Genomic DNA, 24798 nt, shown 5'->3' with positions numbered 1-24798 from the left:
AAGAAAGGTACTACACTGCAGAGGTCTTTGCACAAGCCATTACTACTTGAATTCAAGATACCATGGACATAATTACAAACCTTGCTTTTGCCTAGTTGATGACTTAAGATGCAGTGTTTAAAAAAAAATGCTTTGCATCAAATAAATTCCTATCAGTTGTATTAATCATTTTTGCAGCATCCTAAACCCTCAACACTTCTCATAAGACTAAGAGTAATCTCCAAATTTCACTTGCATGTAATGAAACAGACTGTAAAAATCTGCAAAGATTAAAAAAAAATCAAACAGGAGAACAAATATTCAGATGACTTAGCCCATGAAAAGCTTCCTACCTGCAAAGTGTTCGTGAAGAAGTCATGGTAGAACATAGGCCAATCCTGCCTGCCAATGTCAACAATGACTTTGCACAGCTTATTCCTGATGAAGTTTGGCAAGCTTTTGTGCTGTGTTAGCAGAAGTTTAGGCAAGCAGCTTCGAATTTCCATCTTATCCTGAGAAGGGACCCCAAGCCACATTTTGTTGATAAGATTCTATGAAGGAAAAGAAACACTATTAGAAGTCCATCGGGGCTGTTTTTTTTCTGAAAACTGCATACAACTGTTTAAAGTTAACTTACATTTAACAAATTTCAGTTCGCATAGCATCTTGGGTGGTGCAGTTGTGCAGCAGTTAACGTTGTCACCTCACAGCAAGAGGTTCTCCAGTTCGATTCTTGGCTGGGGTGTCTTCTGTGTGGAGTCTGCATGCCCTCCCTGGGTTCACGTGGGATTCCTCCGGGTGCTCCTGTTTCCTCCCACATTCAAAAGACATGCATCTGGAGCGTTTCTCCATCTCCCTCCACTGAAAACAGGTGCTAACCTAGTTGGACTCCCAGTCAACAAATGTTAAATACATAAATTTAAATAAAACAAAATAAACATTTTACACATCATTGCTAACAGCAACAGGTATCAGCAAGGGAAATAAGACAAGCAAGTTCCTACAAAAAAGCTCCCCAAGATAGCTTTTGCAGAAGTCACCCATCACCCTTCATGTAAATGAAATTTGTATACTTTTGCAGTTCAGCAACAAAATTCAATGCGAGTGGAAGAACAGAATAAGCGAAAGTCAAAGGATAGGATTCACAGCACTATACACAGTATAAAATTAGTGGTGACATCAGCCATGAGCAAAGTGTGGGCAACTATGACCGCTCAACAGCATAATGGTCAAAAAAGCATAGTAGGCACTGCCAATTGCTCAACTGCTTAGTGCAAGAATTCTAGACAAGGCCAAATAATAGTAGGACAAAGGCACAAAATCAGGGGCAGATTTTAAATGTTACTCTTATAAACTCAGTATTACAGGTTTTGCATCTGCATGCATTTAAGTGATGTAAGTATGAAACTCACATGTCTGGCATTTATTGACTTCAGTTCTCAATGATTTGCCAGAAAACCACATACTTTAACAGACCAAAAATCCAGACATACTGCAAACTTCTGTTCAAATGAGAGGTATGTTCACAGCATGCTAGAGAGAGCAGGAAGACAAGAAATAAGAAATCACATGCAAATGACGCAAAAAGTATAAGGACCGAGAAATCCAACATGGCAGACCAATTCAGAAAGAAAAAAGGCAGTGCCTTCCATGTTTAGTCATTCTCAATGCCAAGCTTTATGGCATGCACGATGACAACCCTAGCTAGCAATGAAACAGCAGTAACACAGCAACATGCTGTTAGGAGTCACTGTTAATGTTGCACATCATTAGCATTTGCATTAAAGAGGGGCTACACACAGTGCCAACCTAAAAAAACAAGCAGAATATGGACCTCTTCCAAACAGACAAGGACACTAAGAGACCTTGCTGAACTAAACTAAGCTTCACTGCACACAACACATTTTCTCACTCTGTCCCAAACTGTGGGAATCTCTCCTCATAGGTAATTCCCTCTTGCCCCACTTTCCATTCACAAATAAAAGCACATTTCAAGACTCTAGAAAAGTCAGCCATATAACAACCTCTTCATTTCCTTCTTCCATCTACACACTTTGCTCTGACTACTTTTGATTGTGCATCCTTTTGCAAACAGATTTCAATTCTACATATAATATATTGTTTTTCACTTACTTTTTTACGTCATTTCATTTATCTAGTGCCTTTATTCCCCTCAAACCAACTATGATATTCATTTTGTAAATATATGTATATATTCTATCATTCAATATGTATATAATGTCATGTGACAGTTCCCCCAGCTGATACTGAAATGGGCCCAATGGGATCAGTGCTCTATCCCTATTAAAGAATAACTTCCCCACAAGACAAATGTGATATGAAAGGTATGCCCATTTCTGCAGATATACAAGAATTTCAGCATTAACCATCTTTGTTACATAGACAAGTTAGGAATATCAAAGCCAATCAGCATTAAGAATACAACGACCCCCCCCCCACACACACACTTTTTTTTTTTTTTTTTTTTTTTTTTTTTACATTATTTGAAAACAGAGTATATTTGGCTTCCCCAATACCAATAAAGCCCATTACCTGTGATCCTGGGAGTCGCAGGTTGCACCCATTTTGCTATCAAGAAAGCACCCAAAGTATTAGCAATAGTTCAGCAGAAAGAACACCCCCTGAACTGCCAAGTGGACTTAACACCAAGGACATGCACCTTATGCTCCACCCAGCAGTTCACACAATATGCATATCTGGCACATGAATGACATACAAATAGTCCTCTATCAGGATTCCAACCCCAGGGTCACCTGCTAACAAGGCACACAGACATACGAAACAAGTCTATACATATGGCACACATGCTGGGAGCAGGCCATATACAATAAAGTTGCGGGATATGCCAAAGTGGTATAGCTGATGACCCCAATACACAAACCTCAGAACAAAGCAAGAAGATTCCTACAATACAAAACCCCAAAACAAAGCATCTATTCTACTGAAAGGATGTTTTCCATGTCAATACATCTTAGGAGGGGCACTGCAAGACAGTGGGGCACATGCACTAAGGCAGCTGCTGTATGCTTGACGATCAACAACATGGTACTGTACAAACAAATGTACCAAAATGTGATCATCATGGCAGGACTTGCTATCCAAGTCAAAGCAGCAGCAAAGGAGTAGGGTGGGGAGTCAGGAGAAGATGAAATCACAGAAAAGGTGAGGTAGAACCCACAGTACATTACAACAGTAAAAGAGGAGGTATTTAGTCCACAACTATGGACCAAGATACAAACAGAATAAAAAAATGCATGCAATACCACAAGGCAATACTCTTGGCACTGACCAGCCACACTGTGCATCAGACATCACCATACTCACACAGTGTGTGTGTGTGTGTGTGTGTGTGTGTGTGTGTGTGTGTGTGTGTGTGTGTGTGTGTGTGTGTGTGTGTGAACCATTCATCACTACTTGCACAGGTGGGGGGAGGGGACACTGCCGGACTACAACACTCTAGTATGGACTACAGTCAGGCTACATTTCTAGATTTGCTTAATTAGCAGAGCATCACGAACACCGCTGCGACATCCAGAAGGGAATTACTTGCCCGCCAGTAACTTAAAGGGAATCTCGTACTTGTTACACTCTTCCTCAAAATTGCTAAACATGGCTGTTGTCTATTGACATGTGTTATCCCACTCGGAGAACAAATCTACTCAGAGAAGCAGTCAAAATAACCCAATGCTATTCAGACCCCCATTCAAATCAATTGTTTGGGAAAGACCTATCTAGGCCTGGACCTGCTACTTGAAATCACCTCACTACAGAAATCACTACACACCAACAGGAGAAAGTTTCAAAAGACCTTTACTTAATGCAGCTGAATGTGCTTCAAGACAATGGTTAAAGAAAGGTCTTGAACATGTCAGTTTCATTCAAAATAGTATTAATTTACAATGGTTGCAAGCAAAGCTAAGTGCATATTATGTACATAGCACATTTCAAAGGCAAAAGGAAAATACACAGAAGTCAAACGGGTTTTGAGCGCTTTCATTTACTGGTCAAAAGAATTTCATCAGAATGTAGACAAAATGAAACGTATGCCATTAAAGAGACAAAAATATAGTAGCAAGGCACTTAACGCAATACAAGGCAAGAGTATTTAAATCATGGAAATTAGCAATACCAGTTTTTTTTTTTTTTTTTTTTTACAAATAGAACTGACTGAGGTCAAAAAAGCAGTAGCCAGTAATTAAAAAGTAACACTTAACAAGGGTTACTTAAGAGAACCACCTTAGAGCACATTTATTTACTTATTTACATTTGCTTACCGGGAAATAACGACTGGACACAAGTCCATTTACAGCAGAGTCCCCTGGAGAAAAGTCCCACAGTACAATAGAATGCAGTACATGAGAACAAAATACAGAACATAATTGATTTTAATACACAATAGGTTAGACATTGAAAGTAGACAGTCAATGAGGTACAGTCAAAAACTTAAAGTTTTTTTTTTAACCAGTATCTGGGTTTACAAGCTTTTTAGGACCAATCTGTTTATACTTCTCTAAACGTATGACAATTAGATTTAACCTGGAGTGTAACATGAGCATAGCCAGTTAGTCAAGTAGTGGGTTTTAAGGAGTTTTTTGAAATGACTGAAGGAGGTGCTAGAAGTTATACGGATTGGTAGTGTGTTCCAGGTTTTGGCAATGGTGATGGCAAAGTGATTTACCAGCATTGTTTTTATGTTGGATGTCAGTTATTAGATTCTGGCTGTTAGATCGTAGGGCTCTAGTGGGAATGTGGGGCTGTATTAAATGCTGAAGTGCTGGGGTTAACTCTGGGAGGTAGTAGAGCTTGTGAGCTATAGAGTTGATTGAGCATGAGTATATGAGGCAACTCAAGCCAGCCAGTTAAGCTGTTTTAGGGAGACAGTGGTGGGACCTGCAAGAAGCATAAGACGCACACCTGGCAATTTTATAGCAAGATTCCATTTTATTTAGTTCGGTTTGGCGTAGATTAATCAATATGGGAGAGGCGTAGAGAACGGTGGATAGGAGATGAGTCCTAGCAATGGTGACTTTGGTATGTTTAGTCAAACTGTGTTCCTGTAGAGGAGGAATAGCTTTTTATTAACTTTCTTGATGGTTTGTGCTATGTGGATATCGAATTTCAGGTTATTGTCCATCTCTATATGCCTAGCAGTTTAGTGTATGAGGTTGGACTAATTTGAATGTTTTCTTTGTAGTTGATGATAAAGTTGTTGCTCAGGAGAGGAGATCTACCTGGGCCAAAGAGAATTTGTTTTTTGGGGGTTAAGAAGTTTGATGTCAGTGAACCAGGTTTCGGCTAGGGTGAAGGTGTTTTGGGTTAGGGTTTGAAGTTCACTTAGGGTGGGGGCGGCATATATAATGGTGGTGTAGTCAGCATATTGTACTACTGAGGCAGTTGGTAAGGATAAAGATATCTTGTTAGTAAATAGGGAAAACAGAGGGCCGAGGATAGACCCTTGAGGGACTCCTATAGTTACTGGTAGCAGGGGGGACAATTGGTCTTGCCATAGGACAGCTTGCTGTCAATCTGACAAATAGCTGTTAAACCATGATACAGAGGAGGGACTTTGATTTAGGGTAGATAGAGATGCAAGAAGCATGCTGTGGTTTACCATGTCAAAGGCTTTTGATAAGTAAGAATATGGAAGAAGTAAATAGACCCTTGTTTCTGTGGTGGTTAACTACATTGGCAAAATAATAATGCTGTTGTGGTGCTGTGGGAAGGTCTAAAGCCATGCTGGGATATGGAGAGCAGGCTGTTATTCTGGAGGTATTGCATAAGTTGAGTATGAACTACTCTTTCTAATATTTTGGACAACAGTGGTAAGACAGCTATAGAGCGATAGTTGGCAAGTTCTAAGGAGTTACCTCCTTTGTGCAGTGGGATGACATGGGAGGTTTTCAAAGAGGCTGGTACTTTGCATTCTGACAGATCTATTACTGAGAATGGAGACTGGATAGGCTATAGTGTCAGCTGATATTTAAAGGAAGTCTGCTGGTAGCTTATCTGCTGCTAGAGTGGCTGATTTAAGTTTAAGGAGTTTAGAAATTGCCTTGGTGGTCACTCTGAAGTTGAAAACTGTGAGTACAGTTTTGTGTATTGGGGTGGGTTGTGGTCGTTAATGGTATGGTGTGGGTCGTACTATTATTTTGGGCACTGGCAAGGGTCTGGACTGTTTCAATGAAGAATTTATTAAATTGTATGGGTATGTTTTCATGATTATTTTGGTAGCACAAGGGTTGGTGTAGTGGACTTTCCTGGGTGCAGTATACAATGTGTTCCAGAATTTTTTGGGGTTATGAGCATATTTTTCTTGTAGGTTTTGATGGTAGTTACATTTATCTAGTTTGATATGTTTTTTGGTTTTGTTCTGGAGCTGTAGGTAATTTTTTGTCTTAAGGTAGTGGTTTTGTTTTTTTGATATTGAGACCAGGTGATGTCCCTTTCTTTCATTATAGTTTTAGTGGGATTTGTTAGCCATGGGGCATAATTAGTTTTTATTCTAATGATTTGGGAGGGTGCATATTGGTCCAGGAATTTTAGGAAGGTTGTGTTGAAGTATTCAACTCTGTCTAGAGATAACTGATTTAGGGGAGCCCAGTTGCAGTTTAGTGCATTGATGAAGTCAGTAGGTATGAATGTGATTTTGTTACAAACTACTGAGGATAGGTTGGTTGATAGTTTGGGATTTGTTCCTAATTGGGTAGGATGATGGTCACTTAGGGTATCTGGAAGACAGCCAGACTGCTGGGTAAGATGGGGGTCAGATACCAGGATCCAGTCCAAGATGGACTGGTGATTGGACGTTTTTTCAATTCTAGTGGGGGTGGTTATAGTTTGGGTAAACCTGTGGAGGTTTATAAAGGCAGTGAGATTATGGCTGAAGCAGTTGAGCCAGTCAATATTAAAGTCTCCTAACAGTATGGTTTCATGTGGAATGGAGTTGGACATCCAATTAAGGAGGTTTTCCATTTGAGTGATATTATTGCTGGCGGGATGTAGCCACCTGCAATAACTGTGTTTATTGGAGTTCATTTTTAATAGGTTCATAGGTTCATACTAGGGCATTTATAAGCCTAGCAAGAGTGTGTTTGGCTTTCGCCACCCATTTTAAATTAATTTTGCTATGCCCTTTTTCGAGGTTAGTATACTGTGCCTCTAACAGTGACACAGAAGTGATACCCGGGGTAAACCTACGATCTCCCATCCACTCAAGATTCCTCTTGGAGAGGAAATGAGGGACTCTGCCTAACCTGGACTGGGATTTTATTCCAGAGTGAAGGGAGCCTCTGGGTTATGAATCTGTCCCTCCAGCATGTCCTATTTATTTCAGTACTGAGGTTTAAGTCTCTCGAGCGCGTAGCTCGATGGGATTTGGATTTTCTGAGGTGCAGCATGTCCATTAATAACGGGTTGGACATGGCTTTATACGTCAGGCACAGATCGCCTCTGAGCAGGTGGTATGCCACTGAGTACAGCTTGAGTTTCTTTAACCGGGCAGCATATGGCATCTGTTTGAGCCCTTTGATCCTCTTGGTGAGGTACTTTTGGGGTCTTTCCAGTTGCTGCAGGTGTCTGGTAAAATACATCCCAAAAGGGGCATTGTACTCAATTATGGGCCTGATGAGGGATGAGTAAAGAGGCACGATGACTTACCCTGATCTAGATGGGAATCCCTTCATGATTAAGTGGGCTATATAAAATGTTTTTCTAACCACTTTGGCCACGTGGTTGTCAAATGAGAGATTGCTATCAACTTGGGTCCCCAGGTCCCTAATTACTACTTCTGTACTTAATGGATTACCACCTATGTGGTAATTTGTGGGCACTTTGTTTTTGCCAAAGGGGATGACTATACACGTTTTGGCGTTTAGATTGAGGCCATGGCTCTGGCACCAGTTGTCTGTTTCTATGAGGCCCTTTTGGAGGATGCTTGTGTCGGCTGGAGAAAGTTGATTATGGTGCCCAGTTTGCAGTCATCTGTGAACTTGTCAGCCACAGTCCTTCCGTGTTTGCCTGTACCTCCAAGAAATATATACTGAACAAGAGGTCCCAGGACTGAGCCTTGTGGGACACCACTTGTAACTGGTTTTGAGTCTGACATGGCTCCAGCAATTTTAACCATGTGAGTTCTGTCCTTGAGCCAGTTTGCAACCCATCTAGTGACACAGGGGGTTTATATTTAAGCTGGTGAGCTTACTATAATGCCCGAGTGGGGTATTGTATCGAAGGCTTTTGCGAGGTCCAGGTAGGCTGTGTGGACCACCTTCCCCTTGTCAATGGCCTTGGTGACTGTTTCAAAGAAATCGACCAAGTTTAAGAGGCAGGATCTGCCCTTAAAGCCGAACTGGGTAGGATCCAGTGTCTGTAGGTCCACAATATCTTTATTTACGAGGTCCATAATGATCCTTCCCATAGCTTTGCAGACTAAGCTAGTCAGGCTAAGGATTAGTTAAATCTGGCAAGGATTAGTTCCACATCTATGACATCTTGGGTGTTGTAATCTAGTTGTTCTATGGTGAGGTGGTTTTGGAATATTATTGCAACACCACCTCCCTTTTTCTCTACTCTGTCTTTGTGGACAATATTGTAGCCAGGGGTGGTAATCTCATTGTCATGATGTTTCAGTTAACACAACATCTGGTTTTGATTAGTGCCAATAGGGCATGTATGTCCTGGATTTTCTTAAGTATGCTTCTAGCATTAATGTTTAGGAAGCAGAAACATGCAGATGGTCTGTGGTATAGGGGATTTAGCTGATTTGAGTTAGGGATGACTAGCGTTTTGGATCCTGGATTGGGGTGGACATCTCCACTGCAAGTGGGTTTTTGGAGTAGGTGCAGACAGAGTTTGGTAACTTTGTATATTATTTTAGTTTTTGTGAAGAGAGAGGGTTATTTTTTATGGTTGGTTTGTTGCATGAGTAAGGGAAAAACTAGGGTGTGATAAGGTCGGATGGTGATATAGGGAAGTTTTTTTTTAGTTTAATGAGATTAGCTGTGGAATCTGTTTGCCATGGGGATGGGGTATGGTTATCAAGTTGACTGTGATAGGAGGACAGATTGGAAAGGAGTAGTAGGTTGAAGACTATTAGTGTGTAGATGGATGTTTTTAGTAGTTGGGTTGGGTGTGTGCAGTACATGTTAATTAGTTTAAGAAAAGGTGAGATGTATACAAGGGTGATATTTGTAGCGGTGTCTGATTGGAGTTGTAATAGGAAAGGGAGAGGTGAGAGGGATTTTCTGATAGAGGCAGGAAGTGAGGTGCAGTGTTGGGGAGGAAGGGGAGGAGGTGACAAGTGGTTCGGTATAAAAGAAATGATATGGGGGTGGGTGGGAATGGCGGTGGGAGGTGAGCAAAGTGAGCCCGAGCGTAGAGAGGGCGAACAGAGCGGGTAGTCACCCACAGTGAGCGACTACAAGTGACAAGATTCCCTAAGGAAACAATTGGGGAGCTATGGAGGTGAGCCAGGATAGAGAGGCAGAAGAGAATGGATTTAAGGCAGAGGGAGAAAATCTGAGGTATAGGAAGGTATAACAGCACAGCAGGATAGGGTAGAGGAGGAGACCAGGCTAGGGAAAGAATAACCAGTGGTGGGAAGCACAGGAAGTAGATAAACTGGATGTTATTCAAGGGTAAAGAACATAGATGGAAATCAGGAGAGAGGAAGGGCAGAGTATCCAGACAAAGCAATAAAACAAGTCTACAAAAGCAATCAGAGACCTGGGAACAGGAGGATAGGTAAGTAAAATATAAGAAAGTCCTACAGTCAAAAGGAACAGGCAGAAATTAGGAGAAATACTAAAGTCAAAAGAAGCAGGCAAAATTCAGGAGAATTTAGACTAGGGAGATACACTCCTTCCTTGTTAAATGTCTATCTAGTAGAGTAACAAAATGGGGAGGGGGAGTTAAAATAAGTTTGCATGCAGCCTAATTTAAACACTATGGTAGGGGAGGAAATAAAAAAAGGTAAGAATAACTTGGAAGCCATGGGGGGGGGGGGGTACAGTGCAGCTGCCAGTACTGATGCAGAGCTCAACCAATGGCACTACAAATGGTCGTTTGCTTAAAGCAATAGCTAGTGCTACTGAAAGGATTGAAGGACAAAATTCCATGGTGTGTAGCTGAAAATAGTTGTAAGCACCTGGACAGAAGCAGAAAGAGGTTGTGGAGGTGATCAACTAGCAGTCAAGTTTACTGAAGTTTAAGTTTTGGAGTGTCTGTGCTCTCAAGTATGGGGAGGGGAACAAACCAGACCCACTATGTAGTTGCGATGTACAGACACTAAAGGAAAATAGATAAGGAAGAAATTGTAGTAACGGAGTTAGGCAACTTCAGTGAAACAAACCTAATATCAATGACTTTCAGGGTGTATAGCAAACACTAGGCATCAGAATTACTTGGCAATAACATTCTAATAATAGTTCAGTTATACCTCAGCTACAATCAGTAGACAGATTGCAGATGAACACTGAAAATAATGCTAGTTCATACAAAAACAGCTAAAATACATAAATGGACTGCAGACTAAAAATAGAAGCAATAACTGTAAAACCACATGCAGCAAAGTAATGTGGTTCATACATAAAGCCCTGTCTAAACAGGAGCAGAGAACAAAAGCAATACAAGGGAATACATGGGTTCAGTTTAAAACCCACTTGCAGCCGCTGACCGTGTTAGACCTCAGAGATCTAACTGAATGCCAGCAGAACATTAACAATATATATGACAAGGATAATATTCATTTAAGTAGAAAAGTAATGGATAAAACAATAACATGCAGTACACAGTAAAACAGTTCCAGCCACAAAATGCCAGCAAAAATTAATATCTGTGACAAGGATAATATGCACTTAAAATAAAGCTGTAGTAAGTGAAAAGTACAGTTTTGTACCTACCAAAAATGTAGATGTCCAATAGGTATGCATCTGCAGTCATCACATATGGGTTGTCCTGCCTCAGGCAGCCCTTCGGTCGGCCAGATTCCAAAGTCTGGGTCCGGCGTCGGTTGATGTCGCACTTTCCCTGACGTCAGAACGCCTGGGGTATAAAAGCATCAGCCGACGCCATCTTCCTCAGTTTTTCTTGCCCCAGACGCCAGGTGCCCTCTAAGGAAGGCTAAATTTGTAGAGATGCATTTAAAAATCCAAACATGCACAGTAATATAAAAACAAATACACCATAATAGATCCCCCCAGCTAGCTATAAGAGGGGTAAGTACCCAAGAAATACCACAGAGGGGAAGGAGGGAGGGTAAACCTGACTGCAGATGCAGACCTATCGGACATCTACATTTATGGTAGGTACAAAACTGTACTATGTCCTTCAAGGATGCATCTGCATTCATCACATATGGGTAGAATACCATAGCCAATCTGGGTGTGGAGGACCTATGAAAAGGATGGTGTAGCTAAAATACCCTGGCAGGACTGCCATAGCAAAGCCTGCTCTGGATCTGGAATATAAAGGTAAATTGTAATGTTTGGCAAATGTATGCACGGAGCTCCATGTAGCAGCTTCTAAAATGTTCTTGGTAGCCACCCCTCTTAAGAAGGCTGTGGAGGTGGCTGTGGCTCTCGTGGAATGAGGTTTAATGTTAGCTGGCACAGTTTTTCCATGAAAGGAGTAACAAAAACGTATGCAATTCCCTATCCATTTTGAAATTGTCTGTTTGGAAATTGCTTTTCCTTGTGTACCAGCAGCATATGCTACCAACAGCTGGTCAGTTTTTCTGTAACTTTTAGTTCCGTCCAAGTAGTAGCGCAACTGTCTGTGCATGTCCAGGGTGTGCAGAAGTTTCTCTCCTTTGTTTTGTGGATTTGGAAAGAAGGTAGGCAAGTGAATAGCTTGGTTTAATGAAACCCTGGATACCACCTTTGGCATAAATGTAAATGGTTCTCAATGAAACTCTGTCCGGATGAAAAATAAGAAATGGCTGTACTGCCATTAGGGCCTGTAACTCAGATACTCTTCTTGCTGAGGTTATGGCCAGAAGGAAGGCAGTCTTCCAAGACAGGAACTGTAGTTCTGCAGATGCTGCTGGTTCAAAGGGAGGCAGTGTTAGTTTCTCCAACACGAAGTTAAGGTCCCAAGCAGGTAGAGGTAGTTTCCTTGGAGGATTGATGTTTTTGATTCCTCTTCGAAACTGTCTTAGGAGAGGATGAGAGAAGAAAGGTGGATCAGTGTTGTACTCTGCTGAAATTGCTGAAGCATGAATTTTTATGGAAGAGTAAGACAGACCACTGTGGAACATTTCTGCCAAATATTCCAGGATATGTGCCATGTTCATCACTGTCGCATCTAGGCCCTTTGTGATGTTCCAAATGTGAAATCTTTTCCATTTTGCTGAATATGCCTTCCTTGTGGAAGGCCGGCGAGCTTCCATAATAATATCTTTCACTCTCTGGGATAGCTTATCCTGAGGAGGAGTCAAGGTATTTTCCAGGCTGTTAGTTGCAAGGATTTCAGGTTGGAATGCAGAGTTTTGTAATTGTGCTGTGTCAGTAGAAGTGGCCATAGAGGAAGAGGCCATGGTACATGACATGCTCTTTAACAGTGGGTACCAGTGCTGTCTTGGCCAGTCGAGAGCTATCAGAATCACTTTTGGCTGCTCTGTTCTGATCTTCAGTAAAACCTTGGTCATTAATGGTACAGGTGGAAATGCATACACTGTTAGAGTTCTCCAGCTGAAAGAGAGGGCGTCCACTTTCCATGCTTGTGGGTGGTATGTCCTTGAGCAGAATTTCTTCAGTTGATGATTTTGGGGGGAGGCAAACAGATCTATGTCCGGCCTCCCCCATGATTGCGTTACCTGTAGAAAGATGTCTGGGTGCAGCATCCATTCGTGTGCATCCATCATATTTCTGCTTAAACTGTCTGCCAGTATATTGTCTTTCCCTGGCACAAACTGGGACTGCAGCTGTATATTGAGTTTCAAGGAAAGTTCCCATAGATTCATTGCCAGTCTGCAAACAGGGTAGGAATGGGTGCCTCCTTGCTTGTTTATGTACCACATAACTGTGGTGTTGTCTGTCCTTATTAGTAGGTGGCCTTGATGCAGAAAGAGTTTGAAGGCCTCGATTGCATGCATCACTGCCAGCATTTCCTTTTGGTTTATGTGCATGCGTAGCTCCTTTTGTGACCAAAGTCCTTGAATACATCTGCCCTCCATGTGTGCTCCCCAACCGTGGCCTGAAGCGTCCGTTGTAATGGTTTGGCTGGCTCTTGGCTTGCTGAAGGGCAGCCCCCTGTTCGACTGGCTGGCTTGAGCCCACCACAGAAATTCCTTTTGGAGGCATGGAATGAGTGGGATCGAAGTTTCTGAGCTGTGACTGTGCTGAGCCCATAAACTCCTTAGGTACCATTGTAATTTTCTCATATGCAGCCTTGCTTGTGGAATCAGAAGAATGCAAGATGCAATGTAACCCAGGGCCTGCAGGATTTTCCTTGTAGTCAGCTGAGTTGGTCTTGTCAGATTCTTGAAGTAATCCGGTAGTCTGTTTTTCTTCTGTGAAAAAGGCCATTTGGGTGGTTGTGTCTAGATCCGCACCCAGAAAAGTTATTCTTTGGGATGGAACAAGTCTTGATTTGTGAATGTTGACTGTATATCCCAAGGCCTGCAGTAGGTGGATGGCATAATTCAAGTCCTTTATTAAAGTTTGTTGGCTGTCCGCTTGTATAAGGCAGTCGTCCAGATATGGGTATATTTGAATCCCCTGAAGTCTGCAGTGTGCAATTACTGATGCCAGGCATTTCGTGAATACTCTGGGCGCAGTAGATAAGCCAAAGGGCAATGCTGAGAATTGATAATGCTCTGACCCTGCAAGAAATCTGAGGTGTCTTCTGCAACTTTGTCTGATAGGGACATGCAGGTATGCCTCCTTGAGGTCTAGAGTCACCAGCCAAGACCCCTTGCCCAGCATGGGAAGGAGTTGGTGTAGAGTCAGCATTTTGAATTTTGGCACAATGAGGTAAGTATTCAGTGCAGACAAGTCGAGAATAGGCCTCCATTGATTTTCTTTTCTTGGAACAAGGAATAGTCTGGAATAAAATCCTTGGCCTTGTTCTGAAAGAGGAACCTTTTCTATAGCTTTCATTTGTATTAAGTTGGAGATTTGTCTCAAAGCCTCTGCCCTTTGATTTGGTGGCAGGTCTGGCATGCCTTTTCTTTTTGACAATGTGTGAAAATGGAATCTGTATCCTTTGTCTATTATTTGCAGTGACCATTTGTCCCTTGTAATGCTGTGCCAATTTGAGAATAAAGAAAGCTTTCTGCCCAAAGGTGCTTCTAACTGAGCTCTGGTTGGCGGAGTCAAAGCAAAGTCATTGAGTCTGTCCTTGTGCAGCAGTTGTAGGTCCTGCACTACCTCTCTGGTTGGGAGGCTGCCATTGACGGCCACTGTAGGAGCCTCTGTTCCTGCCTCTCTGAAATCTTTCTGTGTCCGGAACGGACCAATTCTTGGTAGGCCAATTTCTGCTGAATCTTGGTGGTTGGACTTGTAGAAAATCTTTGACTGTTTGTACAGATTTTGCCTTTTCCTCAAATTTCTTTAACACCTCTTAAGCAGTGGAACCAAATAACTTTTGCTTCTCCAGTGGAGCATCCAGAAGCTTAGCTTTAACATGGTCTGGCAGAGATTGTTCCTTCAGCCAAGCATGCCTACGTATGACTGCACCTGTCATAGCTGACCTACATGAAGCTTCCAATGCATCATAACCACACTGCAAGAAATGGTTGCTAACCTGCTGGGAGTTATGTACTAGATCCTGAAGGGATTTGCGATAAAGGGGTGCAGAAGACAGTTTCTTATGCAATTCATCTAACAAATACTCTTGGTACTGTATCATATGAAATTGACAATTTAATACCCTCATAGAAAGAGTAGCAGAAGTATACACTTTTACCCCATCTCTCTAAAGCCCTGGACTCCTTTTCAGAGGGGAGTGGGTTTTTAGTAGTGGCAGCTGCAACCCCTTTAGGGCCCTGGGAAATAGTTTCTGGATCAGCAGAGTGGGCCTTGTAAAGAAAATTGTGCGAGTCCGGGACCCTGTAGTACCTATCGGGTTTGACAGGGGCCGGAGGAAGAGTGTCAGGGGTTATACTAGACTCAGAGTACACATCATCAATGACATTCAAAACAGGAGGAATAGCCAAAGGTCTATGCTGAGGTAAATGTAGAAAGGTTCTTAATCTTTTCCTGGAATCAGAGAATTCCTGGCCCTGCCATTTGAAATGCTCTCTCAGAGTGAAGGGTCTCCCCGAAGGAAAGTTCTTCAGGAGGGGAGGCCGAGGGGATAGATTCCTCTGCATCAGAGTTCTCATAGGCCAAAAAAGCCTCCTCCTGGTAGTCCGAGTGAGCAGAGCCATCAGAGGCCTCCTCTGAGAAGTGGGGATCAGAGGGCTCAACCCTGGGCCTTTTGTCTAGAGGGGGTTGAGAGCCCCTGATTAAGGAAATAAGGTCCTCTGCCAAAGTTAGGATCTGTGAACTAGAAGTGGGTCCCTGAGGAATAACCCTGGGAGGCATAGCTTTTGTGTGTTAAACAGCTTTAGCCCTGGTGAATGCCTTTATGGACATGGATGCAGGTGGCCTGGCTGCACCACGTGTTGGTGTAGTTTTGTCTAGAGGAATGGTGTCGGAAGTTTCCAAGACACCAGTTTCTGAAGGAAATTCAATAACCGACTCGGCAGGGGCCTCCGGGGCCGAGGTTGTCGGTTGAGCAGTTTCGGAAGTACCAAGGACTCTGTTTCAGCCGAGATAGAGACACTCGCGGTAGGTCTAGCCGTGGTTTCAGCCGAAACCACGGCCCGCGTGTGTCGGTCCTTGTCTTTCTGTTTCTTAGTTAAATGATAAGTCGGGGTCTCCGACGGCATTTTGTATGAAAAACTAGCCCCAAAAAACTCCTCTGCGAACTCCACCCGACGTCTAAGAGTGCGTCGGTTGAAGGAAGCACAGGCTGAACAGGCCGAGACGTCGTGGTCTGGGCCTAAGCAGGGGAGGCAGTAAGAGTGGAAATCCTTATGAGGTATTTGTTTCCCACAAGTTAAACAATTATTAACTTTATCTGACATCGGCTGAGGCAAGAAAGAGTCCCCAACGGGATACTTGGCTTTTGAAGTCTTCGGTTTGCTGAATTACAGGAGCTGGCCGACCAGCACTTGCTAACTGCTTCTGCTTCGGGCACCACGCGGCAAGAAAGACTGAGGAAGATGGCATCGGCTGATGCTTTTATACCCCAGGTGTTCTGATGTCGGGGAAAGGGCGACATCAGCCGAGGCCGGACCCAGACTTTGGAATCCGGCCGACCGAAGGGCTGCCTGAGGCAGGACAACCCATATGTGATGACTGCAGATGCATCCTTGAAGGACATCAATTACATGCAGTAAACAGAAAACAAAACAGTTCCAGTCACTATTACTATAACATAAAATAAGAAGTTATGTACCTACCATAACGTTCCATGTTAGTTGTCTTCTCTCGCCTTCTTTCTTGCTTGATGGGTTCGGAGCCGATCCTCGGCTCCCGACCGGCACTGCTTTAGCTCGAGAACTCCTTTTACCAGCTCGAGGCAGCCCCATATCCCATGATGCAAGGCAGTAAGTACCCAGATCTCGTTTGTTGACAAAGGGCAATAACACCAAGCATAATATACTTCCCAAAGGAAGAAGAAACTTACAGATGGAAAAAGGACCATGTCTGAATGGTCTTTAGCATAATAGTTTCTTATACAAGGTCTGTCCAGGCCAGGGGAAGGAGGAGGGTCGCGAAGAAAGAAGGCAGAGAAGACAACTAACATGGAACGCTATGGTAGGTACATAACTTAATGTTAAGTTGTCAATCTCGCCTTCATTCTTGCTTGATGGGACCGGCCCCTAGCACCTCTATCCTGGGTGGCTCAATGGAACAAACTCTTGAGGACTGTAGAGCCAAAACTGGCTCTGTCCCTGGAGGCCAAGTCCAATTTGTAATGGGAAACAAAGTGTGAGGAGTGGCCCAAGTGGCCGCTGCACAGATAGTGTCCAAAGGCAGTCTAGCTTGAAAAGCTGTAGAAGTAGCTAAACTCCTAGTTGAATGTGCTTTAGGTTTTGAGCACAGCTGTTTTCCCTGATCGTATAAATTTCAGTGATGACGAAGAAAGCCATCTGGACAAAGTCACTTTAGAAACAGGAAGGCCTTTTATTATCCGCATAGGAAACAAAAAGTTGATCAGATTTTCTAAATTTTTTGTTCTGTCCAAATAATATCTAAGCTGACGGTGGACGCCAAGATAATGTAGCTTTGTTCAGCTCTATCTGAATAGTTAGGAAAAAATACAGGGAGATCAATGGATTGGTTCAGATTGTGTTTTGAAGCGACCTTAGGTAAAAAGGATGGATTAGTCCTCAAAGATACTCTGTCTTTGTGAAAAATCAAATAGGGTCGAACCGAAAGAGCATGAAGTTCAGACACCCTCCTGGCAGATGTAATAGCCACTAGGAATAACGTTTTCCAAGAAAGATATTTCAGGGAACAAGAAACAGCTGGCTCGAAGGGGGAAAGAATCAAAGATGTCAGCACTAAATTTAGATCCCACTGAGGAGGAGGATTCCTGATTGGAGGCTTTAGTAGGAAAATTCCTTTCAAGAAGGCCCTGCAGAGCCTATGGGACATAATATTATGATCTGCTATCCCGACATGAAAATTAGAAATAGCAGCCAACTGAACTCTGACTGTGGAAGAAGAGGAGCCTGCATGAAAAATCTCTGCTAAGAAGTCCAGAACTGCCTGAACAGGGGCAGTAAAAGGATCGATATTTTGGGCCTTAGCCCAATAAGAGAAACGGTTCCATTTGCTTGTGTAAATCCTCCTGGTAGAGGATTTTAGTGAAGCTACTATGATATCTCTAACTGGGTTAGAGATCAAAGGAAGCCTGGCTAAAGAAGGAAGTGGAGCAACCATGCTGTGAGGTTGAGAGAAGGGATTGACCGGTGCAGCTGACCGGATTGGTGAATCAGTACATCTGGCACTGGGTCCAGATGCCACGGCTGCACCAAAAGGTGATGATGGAGGAACGGGAACCAAACTTGTCGAGGCCAGTAAGGGGCAATGAGAATCAATTTGGCTCTCAAAACGCTAGCTTTCTGGATCACCTGAGGGATCAGAGGAAATGGAGGGAAGGCATAAAGAAGTCCCTGGGGCCAATCCTGGGTCAGAGCGTCTCTGGGGCGATGGCCTGATAGAGGAAGAGGCTGAAGAAGTCTGGACATTTGCTGTTTTGGGGAGTAGCAAAAGATCGCAACATGGACCACCCCATTCCAGAAAAATCTCTTCCACTATGGATTGCTTGAGAGACCACTCGTGAGGCATGAGAATAGCTCTGCTCAATCTGTCCGCTATAATGTTGGTTTTCCCAGGGATATGCGTTGCTACCAGAAACCGATGAGAGGAGATCGCCCATTGCCATAGTCTGAGCGCTTCTCGACACAAGGGGTAGGACTTGGTTCCGCCCTGTTTGTTGATATACCAGACTACAGACATGTTGTCTGTGTGGACTGCAATTGTCCCTACGGGAAGAAAGTCGTTGAGGGCTTGCAACGTTAAAAGCACTGCTCTCATCTCCAGGACATTTATGTGCAGATGGTACTCTAGTTGCCACGTCCCATGAACCATCCTGCCCTGATAATGACCCCCCACCCGATCAGGGAGGCATCCGTGGTGACAGTGGCTATCGGGGACGGAGGTACAAAGCACCTGCCTTGGTGAATCTGAGGCGATGTGATCCACCAAGCAAGATGTTCTTTGCATGTTTGTGTCACCAGAATCTGGTGACGCATTGGGAGTTGCTGGTATGACCACTGAGTGAACAGCATCCACTGAAGGAGGCGCATGTAGAATCGTGCCAGGGGAAGAAGAGTAATGGCCGCAGCCATGAGACCTAATACCTTCAGAACCATTCTGGCCTGTACTTTCTTGCTGGCCAGAATGATCCTGACATGAGTCTGAATGTCTGAAACTCTTTGTTCTGTAAGGGTAGCTGACATCTGAACAGTGTTTAAGACTGCGCCTATGAAGACAATAGTCTGGCAGGGCGATAAGGATCACTTTTCGAAGTTGACTGAGATGCCCAAATGGGAACAAAGGTCTATTGTGTAATCCCTGGCTTGTATAAGCTGATGCCTGGTGGTGGCTGACAGGAGCCAGTCGTCGAGATACGGAAACACCTGGAATCCTTGACGTCTCAGGTGAGCCGTGACCACTGCCATGCATTTGGTGAACACTCTGGGGCTGTAGTGAGACCAAAGGGCAGGGCTCTGAACTGGAAGTGACTGGACCCCAGCCGAAGCGGAGAAATCTCCTGGAGAGTCTGTGAATTTTGATGTGATAGTACGATCCTGAAGATCTATTGAGCACATCCAGTTGTCCTTCTGTAAGAAGGGCAGAATTGACTGAAGAGTGACCATTCGAATCTTGTCTTCCTGACAGACTTGTTGAGTCTGCTGAGATCCAATATTGGTCTCCAGTCTCCCGTCTTTTGGGGACCAAAAGAACCTTGAGTAGATTCCGGCTCTGAATGGTCTATTGTAACTGGCTGAATGGCCCTTTTTTGCAGTAGTTTTGCAATTTCTAATTCTGCAATGCCCCTTAGACCGGGTGGTACATCTGGAAGGGAACTTGAGGGAAGGGACTTTCCTCGAAAGGAATTATGTAACCCTTGGATATGATCGACTGTACCCATCTGTCTTGAGTGAGGGAATGCCAGGCTTCTGGGTACAGTGATAATCTTCCCCCGACTGCCTCCAAGGAGGGACAGCCGGGCAACACCTCAGGGATGCTGAAAGGGCTTATCAGAGAGGCTCTCTGTTTCCCTGGTTCTTGGACCCCCTCTGCCTCTAGAGCGCCTGTTGTTGTTACCCCTCTGCCTCTAGGGGTAAACTGACCACGTGAATCCGGCGTGACTCCTTGGGATTTACGGAACCACATCTTTCCACCCTTCTGTCCTTTTGGATAAGGCCTAGAAGGGGTGGAAAACGGACTCAACAGCAGAAAGAGTCTTGCCGTCCTGCCCACACCTGGTCCAGGTTCCCTGCACCTGAGGGCCAAACAAAGCTGACCCATCAAAGGGAGAATTTGTGAAGGACGCCTTAAAGGATCCGCAAAATCACATAGCCGCATCCAGGCTTGGCGCCTAAGAGCCACACCTGTGCCTGGCTCTACTCTCCATCCACAGCATAAGATATTAGCCGCATGGAGGAGTTAGCAATGGAATTGAGGGTTCCTAGCTGCGAAGCAATCTTTCTTGAGCCCCTGCAGCTGTAGGATCCTGAACTACTTCTCCCAGCTCCTTGAGGATATCTCTTTGGAGTCTGGTGAAGTGACATAGGTAATTCAGCAGCGCATAGCAAAGGTCGCTGAGGAAAACATCCGCTTACTGCACCTATCCATGGTCCTAGAGTCCTTATTAGGAGGATGGACGGGCACGGAAGGATCTGCAAGTTCCTTTTGGTGGCCGCAGCCACCACCATGGCATCAGCCGGGACCCCCTTGGTAAGGAATTGCCTCTCAAAAGGGGGAGTGTTATATCTAGAAGGCCTCCTAGGGACTGGCTCTACAGAGTCAGGAGCTGCCCACGCCTCGTGCAATAACCTGCATAAGGGGGTCGAGAGGGGGAGACACCCAGGAGGTGGAGGGCCGAGATCCAAACGCCTCTAGGTATACTGACTCATCCTCAGAGGGATTGTTGGTGGGCCAGTTTCCCTCTGTTTCAGAAGTTCTAGGATGTCTGAAAAGGAGACATCCTCAGAGGGGATCTAGGGATCCCTCTGACTCATCAAAGTCAGTATCCGGCGTGACAGACTCGGGGAGTCTACATGCTTCCTCTTAGAAGTCCTCTTCCTAGGAGGATCTCCCGAAACATCAGGAGAATCCTCGGAAGAGGGAAATTCCCAATGGGGAAACCTGAGGCGGAGGATCTCTGGGTCCTGTAGCAAGAGAAGTGGCAGAGATGTCAACAGGTACCATAGAGGGAGGAGCTACGGGAACAGACTGCTGACTGATACCAGTGGCCAGTACACTCTTCATCACCTCGAATGCTCCCCTCCCAGGCAGGTCCGAGAGAACCCGCTCCGAAGAGCTAGGAACTCCAGGAACCACCGAAAAGGAAGTCTCCGAGGCAGATGTCGGAGCCGAGCTCACCAAGGCCGAGGCTCCAAGGGGAAGAGCGGGGACGGACAAGGGTCCAATGCCACTCACCCCCTCGGAGGAGACCACGGAAGCCCGTCCACCGAATCCCTCTAAGGAAGAGGAGATAAGAGTAGGGGCTGAAGGAACAGAAGGGGGTATCCGTCCTCCAGCCGTAGCAGTAACCATGCCCGAAGACTCCAACTCCAAGCTCTGGGGTAGAGTTGAAGGAGGAACTGTAACGGGGTGTGGACCAACAGTCGTCTGCTGAGACGGACTGTGTAGCATTTGGGCCAGTACCTGTGACTTGAGTAATCTACTGACCACTCTCTCTAGGTCATGATCTGACAACCTGGATGACCTTGAAGATCGGCTCCAATGGCTCCGTTCTGATAGAAGAGGTGAAGCCGGAGCCGAAAGTATCGGTTCCAAGGAAGGAGACCTCGACCTCTTCCTGGAATGGGCCATCGGAGCAGATACCACAGATCCTGTCGGCACCGACTTCTCGGAGCCGACAGAACGTCTCGATGTATGGGCGCCAGCCGGAGCCGATACAGCCACCAAAGATACGGTGTCGGAGCCGATCGGAGCCGACACCGATGCCTGTGCCACATGGGTGTCAGAGCCGACATCGAAGTGGTCAAAACAGATTCGGCACCGATAGCCATCGGCGCCGAAAGCTTTGTGGATCCAGAATCGGCTCCAGCCGGAGCCGATCTCGACTCAATCCGAGTCGGAGCAGAGGCCGCAGGCTTAGAAACAGAAGCCTGGGCCTTGGCAGTTTTAGTTGATTTTTGTGGAGCCGACTTAGCCGGAGAGCCCTCCGGCTTAAGAAGACCCCTGAGAATCAACTTGTTTCCTCCTGCAGGACTCTCTGGCTGAAGGAGTGACAAATAGCACAGGAGTCCTGCAGGTGAAGAGGGCCCAAACAATACAGGCAAGAAGTGTGACCGTCTGTCAGAGACATCTTCTGACAGCACAGTCACACTTCTTAAAACCTGAAACCCTCTCCTTAGACATGGTGCGAAACACAACACACACAGACACACCAGTCAAAATTAAATTAAACAAAATACCAAGAGGTATTTGTATAAAACACCAACACACACACCCTAACAGGGGATGGGATAGGAAAATTGACTAACAAAAATTAAAAGAGACAGGGATTTCTGTCAGAAAAGGGTAGAAATAAATTTAAACTATCAAAAAATTAGTTTTAAACTAAAAGGGGCTTGAAATATCACAAATGTGAACTACTTACCAGGAGCTGGTAAAGAGAAGACCTCCCAAGCGAAGCGGCAAACGAGATCTGGGTACTTACTGCCTTGCATCATGGGATATGGGGCTGCCTCGAGCTGGTAAAAGGAGTTCTCGAGCTAAAGCAAGTGCCGAGTCGGAGCCGAGGATCAGCTCCGAACCCATCAAGCAAGAATGAAGGCGAGATTGACAACTTAACATTGATGGTTTAAAAAATGTTTACACTGTCAAATATAGCAATAAAAAAAGCTAAAATAAAGGTTTACATTGCCAAATAAAAACAAAAAACAATTAAAAGAAAGCAAATTTGAGTGCTTACATGGGAGCTCACATCAAGTACTGCTGCTGCTTACAGAAATTTAAAGATGGTTCCCAGGGTTTAAAAAACCTCTTACAAGTTAGAGGGGGGAGGGTCAATAACAGTCAGGTTCGAGGGGATGGACAAACATACAGTGTAATCAAACAGGGAATGCATGCAAAGCAATAAAAAAATTGTAACATTGTATGCTAAGTGAACCATTCAGTCCAAGTGACTCTTCTACATGAAGAAACAATTGCCACTTAAGTTCATTTAACTGTAAAGTAAAAGTCACTGTCTCTGTAGAAGTCCTCAGCTTGTTCCAAAACAAAAAAAATTGGGTGAAAGAATTACATGCAAAACTGTTTTTAGCAAAGGCATTATTCTCTTGTTTTGAACGGATCGTAATCAAATGCTCTGACGCGACTGGAGTTTTAGTTTAGTTTTTCCCACATAGAAGTTTGAGCATGTGCTGAAAATTGCATCTTAGAATGACAATAGTAACAAGAGGTAAAAACAACTTTGTAGTTAATATGGTTGAAAACGTTAAGTCACCAATATGGATGAACTGGCAAACCACACATTTAGCGCAGGTGTACATGCCAGGATGCAACTCAGAGTACGTTTTTATTAACAAACCTACAGTCCCTATTTTCAAAAAAAAGTTCTGAGGGACTTGGATCGTTTACAGGCAAAAGGGGAGGGACTTGGATCGTTTACAGGCAAAAGGGGAGCTTCCCAATGAAACATTTAAAGCCAATGTCCCAGTTAACCTAAGATTTCTCTAATCAACTGCATGTCTCCTACAGATGGACAGTGAGGAAACTCAAAGTTCTGTTGGTGTCCGTCTCGAGTAGTTATATTTTTGGGAGTGAAGCCCGAATGTGAAATGGGAAGAAATTTAGTGTAAACCCCCCCCCCCACACACACACACACACACACACACACACACACAAAAACTAGCAATACAATTACTAGGAAAAAGCAGAAGGGTAAATCAAGACTCTGACACTAAATTTTAAACGTAAGCTCTTTCGTCCATATTTATTAAAATGAACTTCTTCAGACAAGAAAAAGTAAAAAATACAGTTTAAACAGCCCTCCATTAAATCATCTGACCCAGCATTACCACAGCACAGGTTAAAGCTGCATTGTCCAAGGCCAAGAATACAGCTTCCATGGGACCAGACAATATCCCTGGATGTGTTCTACATGAACTACAAAGTGAGCTGCCACATCTGTGTGCCCTGTTCAATTACAGACTCACCTCAGGCGTTGTCCCTACCGAATGGAACACTGCTACGGTCATCCCTCTACATAAAAGGGGGAGCAACTACAGACCCTGGGAATAATCAACCCATTTGCCTAAGGAGTCTGATATACAAGGCTTTGGAGAGCATCAAGGACCTAATTAACAAGGATATAGGGAATCTCCAAACTCTAGATCCACCGCAATTTGGTTTTGTGACAGGTAGATCATGCCTGCTCAACCTGGTTGACTGAGTCAGTCACCAGAGCTGTGGATGAGGGCAAGGTAAGTTCATACAGCCTACCTCAATCTGGCCAAGGTCTTTGATACTATTCCCCACTCAGGAGTTATTGATAAACTCACCAAACTAGGCATCAACCCCTATATCACTAGTTGGGTTGCAAACTGGCTCACAAATACAACCCACACTGTGAAACTAGCGTACACCAAGTCAGACTGCCGACCAGTCATGAGTGGAGTCCCACAGGGATCGGTCCTGGGTTCTCTTGTTTGGCATCTACTTCTCAGAAGTCCAGGTCAACACGGAGGGACTCTGGATGACCAAGTTCAAAGACTACTCCAAGGGATGTAGACATCCTACAGAAAGGCCTCACTGAGACCAATGACTGGTGTCGAAACCATGGCCTTAAGCTTAATGCCAAAATATGTATAATCATTCCCTTTGGGAAAAACTCTGTTCCCATTAATTACCACATCGATAAGAGCCCAATGAACACTGAAGGCGTTACAAGAGATCTCAGAACACAGGTCAACACCAACCTCTCCTTCGACCACCACATTGTCACTGTGGTCAGAAAGTCCTGTGTGGCACATCTCAA

At 44.3% G+C, this 24798-nt stretch overlaps 1 protein-coding gene across 1 annotated transcript in view; it reads right to left on the bottom strand.

Annotated features, from left to right (window-relative positions):
* The window catches only part of XPO6 (exportin 6), a gene marked incomplete in the record, with an annotated part of 1798279 nt that overhangs the window by 1460582 nt on the left and 312899 nt on the right, over window positions 1-24798 (bottom strand). The window contains 1 exon segment of the mRNA XM_044089811.1: window positions 333-530. Within this exon segment, the coding sequence (XP_043945746.1) occupies window positions 333-530 (198 nt within the window).

This window comes from Protopterus annectens, chromosome 12.part0 (assembly GCF_019279795.1).
Source record: "Protopterus annectens isolate FY-2018-M chromosome 12.part0, PAN1.0, whole genome shotgun sequence".
Taxonomy (NCBI): domain Eukaryota; kingdom Metazoa; phylum Chordata; order Ceratodontiformes; family Protopteridae; genus Protopterus; species Protopterus annectens.
The sequence above is the reverse complement of the archived record's forward strand: the minus strand, read 5'-3'. Positions and strand labels throughout refer to the sequence as shown.